At 46.4% G+C, this 7304-nt stretch overlaps 1 protein-coding gene across 3 annotated transcripts in view; it reads left to right on the top strand.

Annotated features, from left to right (window-relative positions):
• Window positions 1-6882, top strand: part of LOC138636522 (alpha-2Db adrenergic receptor-like) — a 10225-nt gene extending 3343 nt beyond the window's left edge. Inside the window, exons 2-4 of one of the 3 annotated variants that reach the window (XM_069724571.1) lie at window positions 870-1003; window positions 1121-1532; window positions 5726-6882. In XM_069724571.1, the coding sequence (XP_069580672.1) occupies window positions 1251-1532; window positions 5726-6868 (1425 nt within the window). In that variant the 5' untranslated portion in view covers window positions 870-1003; window positions 1121-1250 and the 3' untranslated portion in view covers window positions 6869-6882. Of the gene's footprint in view, window positions 1004-1120; window positions 1533-5725 lie in introns of all 3 variants that reach the window. The other 2 variants (XM_069724570.1, XM_069724569.1) reach the window with 2 other exon arrangements.
• Window positions 6883-7304: the final 422 nt, after the last annotated feature.

Below are 7304 nucleotides of genomic sequence, written 5' to 3'. Positions count from 1 at the left end.
TAGGACTGATTTTAGGCCTGGTTGAGGACTGATTTTAGACCTGGTTGAGGACTGATTTTAGACTTGGTTTAGGACTGATTTTAGACCTGGTTTAGGGCTGATTTTATACCTGGTTTAGGACTGATTTTAGACCTGGTTTAGGGCTGATTTTATACCTGGTTTAGGACTGATTTTAGACCTGGTTTAGGGCTGATTTTATACCTGGTTTAGGACTGATTTTAGACCTGGTTTAGGGCTGATTTTATACCTGGTTTAGGACTGATTTTAGACTTGGTTTAGGACTGATTTTAGACTTGGTTTAGGTCTGATTTTAGACCTGGTTTAGGACTGATTTTAGACTTGGTTTCTGTTATTGGTTTCCGTCTCTCCTTGTTTCCTCTCCTCTGTCCTTGATCTCTCCTTTCTTCTTTTTCTCGCCTCCTGCGGCTTTCTTTTATTTCTTTTTAGTCTAATCCCCTCCTCTTCCTCTTCCTCTCTTTTACCTCCATCTTTTATTTTCTTCACCTTCCAATCATCTCCTCTCTCCTCTTCACATTTTCATCTCTCTCGACATGTCCTCCTCCTCCTCTTCTGTCTCCAACACGTTCCTCATTTTTATTCTCTCCTCTTCCTCTCCTTGAAACCTCTCTTCCTCGCTCCCTCTCCTCTCCACACAGCTTTCTCTTTCCTCTCATCTCTCCTCCTCCTCCTCCTCCTCCTCCTCCTCTCTGTATTCCAGCAGCTGAACAGCAGCAGAGTCTCTCAGCTCTGCCTCACCATGAGGACGTCTGCATGTCTTTCTCTCACCTATTTTTTTTTCTTCTTCTTTCCTTTTCTACTTTTAAATAAAAACGTTTTTTTATGTTTCCTGCTTCGCTGATGGTTCTCAGTATGAAGACATCGTGCATCCAGATCCGTCTTTCTGCTCTCCTTCCAACTGGACCGAGATGCTGTCCTGTGTTCTCCTCAGAGGGAATGAGTGGTCCGGGCTCGTAGCGCTGATGCAGCATGTCCACCTGTGAAGGTATGACTTTACGTTTGAATCCGTCTCTCGGCGGGAGGACGTGAAGCTTCATGATGTGATGAAATACTGACCGCCCAGGATGATTTTTTTTTTTCTTCTTCTTCTTGTTTTTTGCAGATTCTTTTTCCGGCTTCTCTCTCTTTTTATTTAATTTTTTCTACTTTGTCATTCTCTCACCAGCCGACATGAAGACGCTCTGTCCTCTCAGGAGTTTTAACAGGACGATGATCCAAACCGTCTAACCAGGATGGACTTCTGGAACTCTTCCGTGGAGAACGTCAGCCAGACGTCTTCTTTGTCCTCGTCCAGGTCTCCTCCTCTCCCTCCTCACTCGCAGGCGGCATCGGTGCTCATCGTGCTGGTGGTGGCGGTCATCATCCTGGGGACGGTGGTGGGCAACGTGCTGGTGGTGGTGGCGGTGTGCACCAGCCGGGCGCTGAGGGCGCCGCAGAACCTCTTCCTGGTGTCTCTGGCTGTGGCAGACATCCTGGTGGCGACGCTGGTCATCCCGTTCTCGCTGGCCAATGAGGTGAGGAGGCGGTTTCTACTACAGCTGGATGTTATCTGTTTAAAGGAAAAACCAACCATCAGTGATGTCATCAACCATCAGTGATGTCATCGTTGGTTTGTGAACGTTATGAATCCTCCAGTTCAGATTCTGTCCGTCACCATCTTTAATAGTTCGGAGCGGTTTGGAGCAGGAAGTGACCATATTTGGACGAGCTGGGGGAGGAGCCAGAGGTGGATCTGACCGATCTGATCGGAAACCTGACGATACTACGTCCCGCCCACCGATAGCTGTAACCTGACTGCACCGCAGGCCTGTCAATCAAACAGACACGCCCCCAAAAACAGGTGTTCTTGAATCTTCTTTTCTAATGAATGAGGGATTATTTTCAGATGGACCTCCAGAAAACTAAGAAGAAGGAGTGACTTTAGCTAACAACACCGAGATAACTGATGGACACATTTTATTCACTTTGGATTTGATGAGAGAAGTTGAATGGGAGTCTATGGAGCCGGAGGCTTTTTGGAGCCGACCTCTAGTGGCACTCGCTGGTATTGCAGCTGAAGACACTTCTGGATCAGAACCATTTTACAGACCTGAAGCTACGAACTCTTTTATATGGGAAAAACACAATAATGGCACTTGTAGATGGAACTTACTGTAATGAGTTCAGCCTTTGTGTCAGGAAACTTTCAGCTCAGTTTCTTTAAAAGTTTGTTAAATAAAGATGTCATGAAAAACAAAAACTCCAGTTCTGAAGTTTTTTTTAAATTTTTCAGTACAGTGACCCCTCGCTATAACGCGGTTCACCTTTCACGGTCTCGCTGCTTCACGGATTTGCATCGTGCATTGAAATCACATTACGACTATATGTAACGTAGATATATTTAATGTCCAGTTCTATCTATTTCAATTGTAAAATAAAAGTTACTACTTCACGGATTTCGCCTATCACGGTTTCTATTTGGAACGTAACCCCCGCGAAAAACGAGGGTTCACTGTACATCAAAATGAAGAATGTCCACAGGCTGAATATAAAAATGTTCATGGTCTCCAGGTCTGAGAAGTGAAACCTTAATGTGTAGTACCACTGATGACCACTAGGGGCTGTCTCCACAGACTCCATATGTAGTACCACTGAGGACCACTAGGGGCTGTCTCCATAGACTCCACCTGTAGTACCACTGATGACCACTAGGGGCTGTCTCCACAGACTCCATATGTAGTACCACTGAGGACCACTAAGGGCTGTCTCCATAGACTCCACCTGTAGTACCACTGAGGACCACTAGGGGCTGTCTCCATAGACTCCATCTGTAGTACCGCTGAGGACCACTAGGGGCTGTCTCCATAGACTTCATCTGTAGTACCGCTGATGACCACTAGGGGCTGTCTCCATAGACTCCATCTGTAGTACCGCTGAGGACCACTAGGGGCTGTCTCCAGAGACTCCATCTGTAGTACCGCTGATGACCACTAGGGGCTGTCTCCATAGACTCCATCTGTAGTACCACTGAGGACCACTAGGGGCTGTCTCCATAGACTTCATCTGTAGTACCGCTGATGACCACTAGGGGCTGTCTCCATAGACTCCCATTGAAAACGCATCAAGTTCTCTCCTGAAATACAAAGTCAGTAAATGTTTCCATCATGGTGTCTTTAGATAAACTTCCTCCTTCTGATCAGGGTTCTGGTCCTCCTGGAAATAATTCATCTTTCATTACATATTAGGACTCCAATACAGGTATGTGTGGGGGGGTTACTTCTGGCTCCAAAACAAACAAGATGGCGACGGCTGAATTGTCAGACTGGAGGCTTCAAAACTGATATTCTCAGACTGACAGGTGACGTCTCGGTCGGTCGCTGCTTCAACCGGAATCACCATGTAAGGAAATGGGTTGAAAAACTTTTATTTCAACATTAGAGAAGTAAACGTAGACAGAATAAGTATTTTAAATTGACTCCAACCTGGAGACGAGCCCTTCAAAATAAAACATCATCGCCTTTTTCGACCCGGAACAATCCCTATTTGTCTAATTCCATCCCTTCCTGGCAAATACCAACATTAAACCTGATCTCACTGCAGCCGGCATCATGTTAACAACGTCTTCATTCACCTGTTGGAGAAGCTCTCTCGTGGATCAATAGGATCAATTCTATTCACCAGTTTTTATGTGCATTTTTTATTTTTCACATAAAACACCCGGAGGGCAGCGAATGTGTGCCGTGGAAACAGATCAGAGATTAATAATGCATGACGGGCTGGTCGTCAGCGGGCCGGTCCTGTGAGGGTAAACAGATACTCAACAGCAGCGAGACGGCTGGGGTCATCTGCAAAGAGCTCATTGGAAATATCGAGAACTCCTGAAAGTTACTGAACCCTCAGTGAAAGTATCTCAAACTCCAAATAAGCCTCTGACACCTGTTAAAAGTGTCTCACTCTTAATAAAAGTATCTAGAACCCCTTAAAGTGTGAAACAATCGCAAAAGTCTGTAGAACTGTTTATAAGGCTCCACAAGCCGTTAGAGGTTCCAGTCTCTCGTTAAAAGTATTTCATTCTCGTTGTATCTACAAATGTACAACTTATTATAAGGCTCTAGAACTCATTTAAAGTATCCAGTTCTTGTTAAAAGTATCCAGTTCTAGATAAAAGTATCTAGTTCTTGATAAAAGTATCCAGTTCTTGATAAAAAAAAAAATATCCAGTTCTTGTTCAAAGTATCTAGTTCTTGATAAAAGTATCTAGTTCTTGATAAAAGTATCTAGTTCTTGTTAAAAGTATCCAGTTCTTGTTAAAAGTATCCAGTTCTTGTTAAAAGTATCCAGTTCTTGTTAAAAGTATCCAGTTCTTGTTAAAAGTATCCAGTTCTTGTTAAAAGTATCCAGTTCTTGTTAAAAGTATCCAGTTCTTGTTAAAAGTATTTAGCTCTCGTATCTAGAACTCTTCATAAGCCTCTAGCACTCGTTAAAAAGTGTCGAGCTCTTGTTGAAAGTATCTAGAACTCTTTAAAAGTTCTCATTGAAAGTATCTAATACTCGTTAAAAGTCTCCATCACTCTTTGAAAGTTTCTAGCTCTCGTTATCAGGCCCTCATTAATGAAACATGGTTAGAAAGAGAAAGAAAAAGAGCGCTGAGGTAACGGATTCATTGAAGCAGCCTGCAGGTGATGAAGAGGACGGTGATGAAGAGAAGCTTCGTTGCGCTAACATGCTGTGTGAACATCAGGATGTGTTTGACTCCAGCTTTGACCTCCGAGGTTGAACGAGTTGAGAGAATACAGATGTTCATCAGGAGGGAAATCACCGGAGTGTTTCCATCATTCATACCATCCGGTTCATTCAAGTCAGTTATTGTTGCATCAGCAGAAGTAGAACAAACAGCAGGTACGTTGCGTAACACTCCACACGCCAATCTGTTTGTATCAAGGTTGGACTGTTCATCAGGAATTTAATGAATACAACAATATTTAGATGAAAACTTCAGATCTGACATGTAAACGTGAAATGAAAACGTTTGAGCTCTGAGCAGAGACCCAGCGGGAGCTTCAGATCCACCGAGCTTCTCAAGATTAACACGAGTACCACAGAGGAAGAAAATAGAGGACCAAGATTTGTTTTTATTTTTTATTTTGACAATTAAGTAAAAATGTTGAGAAAAAAAGTTGATTTTATATTTCAAAATGTTGAGAATCAAATGAAGCTGTTTGGACCTTGATCAATTGTCTTTGTTGTGTTGCGCGATATAAGATGTCCTCTTTGTGTTGCGTGCAGGTGTAACCATGGAAACCTCACATCTGTCTATTTAGAGTTATTTCAGCCACTTCCTCCAGGTTCTTGTGATTTCTTGGTTCCGTTGAAGGTTTTTCTTCCTGTTAAGGAATCGAATCCACAAAGCAGGTTTGAAAAGTTCAACTTAAATCTAGAAGTCATTTGTTTCTTGAAATACAATTTCAACTTGAATCTTGATTTTTGACTTCTATTTTCTCGACATTTCGACTTTTTTCTGTAAATGTAAATTCTCTAATGTGGCTCTTATTATAATGAGATGATTATATAGAAAACAAATAAACTGCACACATTCAGAGGTATTACAACAACGAGGGTCGATCTATAAGTTCAGTTCCTCATGAAGGTTGTTGGTCCTGCTGCTCCGTGTTCTTCTTGATTTCTTAAATGAGTTATTTATGATATATGTGTTCCCTCCTGTCTCCAGGTGATGGGTTACTGGTACTTTGGTTCCACCTGGTGCTCCTTCTACTTGGCTCTGGACGTCCTCTTCTGCACCTCCTCCATCGTCCACCTCTGTGCCATCAGCCTGGACCGCTACTGGTCGGTCACGAAGGCGGTGAGCTACAACCACAAACGGACACCGGAGCGGATCAAAGCGATGATCGGCGTGGTGTGGCTCATATCCGTCGTCATCTCGTCGCCGCCGCTCCTCATGACTCAGAAGGACGTGGAGACGGAGGACGAGAGCGACGCCCGCCGGCAGGAGTGTCTCCTCAACAACCAGACGTGGTACATCCTGTCCTCCTGCCTGGTGTCCTTCTTCGCGCCGGGAGTCATCATGATCCTCGTCTACTGTAAGATCTACCGCGTGGCCAAGCAGCGCGCCTCCACCGTGTTCGTGGCCAAGAACGTGATGGAGCGTCAGCCGTCGCAGTCCGAGACCCGCTTCGTGGGCGGCGCCGGGACCTGCCGCAGAGCGGGAGGCGGCCGCTGCCGAGCCCGGTACGAGGCGGACGGCCCGCAAACCGCAGACCGACGCGGCGCCTCCGACGTGGACGGCGACAGCGGCGGTCGCGGGAGAGGCGAGATGGACGAGATCGACTTGGAGGAGAGGAGCTGCGACGCTCACGTGAAAACCTCCTCGTTCCCGTCGTCGCTGCGCTTCCCCAGGAGAGCCGGCGGGAGGGTGAAAACCGAGGAGGGGAAGGACGGCGAGGGGACGACGGACAGGTTGAAACCTCCTTCTCCTCCTCCTCCGTCCTGCGCCTCCATATCGTGGGCGTCGTCCGAGCGCTGCTCGCATCGCTTCCTGCTGCCGTCGCCGCTGCCGCTCCGCAGCGCCGCCACCTCCAAACACAAAGCGGCTCAGATGAGGGAGAAGCGCTTCACCTTCGTTCTGGCCGTGGTGATGGGCGTCTTCGTCCTCTGCTGGTTCCCCTTCTTCTTCACGTACAGCCTGCGCGCCGTCTGCAGAGAGAACTGCATCATCCCCGACGCGCTCTTCAACCTCTTCTTCTGGATCGGCTACTGCAACAGCAGCCTGAACCCCGTCATCTACACCGTCTTCAACCGAGACTTCAGGAGGGCCTTCAGGAAGATCTTATTCCAGACTCACAAACCAACATAAGACCAGAGTGGGAGAGAGTCATCAATGTGCTGTCGCATCCACATTAAAGGGCTTCTCATACAGTCGGAGTATCGATTCGTTCTTCATCCTCTTTATTTAATAATCACTCCGTATCCCCGTGTAAAGGTTGTTATGTGAAGTCCTTCCAGCGCTGCTTCGTTGATGCGACAGTTGAACGTGGTCCGAGGCGTTGAGCCTGAGCTTGAATGTTAATCAGAGGAAAATAGCCGCAGGGTCAGTGGACGACGTCCCGGCAGAGCTCGGAGACGTCGCGGCGAGCCGGCCGACGCTTCGATCCTTCTATCGACGGAGGCGAAGCCACGAGGAGCCCAGAAGAACCACCGGACTTTGGAGAACACACGACGGGTTGAAACACCTGAAGACACTCAACCAAAGTTTCAACTCTAACTTGGAGGAAAGACGAGTGAAAGTTTGG

This window comes from Brachyistius frenatus, unplaced genomic scaffold (assembly GCF_029030835.1).
Source record: "Brachyistius frenatus isolate BFR_SWC_R1_liver_20210118 unplaced genomic scaffold, ASM2903083v1 Contig_382, whole genome shotgun sequence".
NCBI classification, from domain to species: Eukaryota; Metazoa; Chordata; class Actinopteri; family Embiotocidae; genus Brachyistius; species Brachyistius frenatus.
Note: the sequence above shows the minus strand (reverse complement) of the source record. Positions and strands in the feature narration are given on the sequence as shown.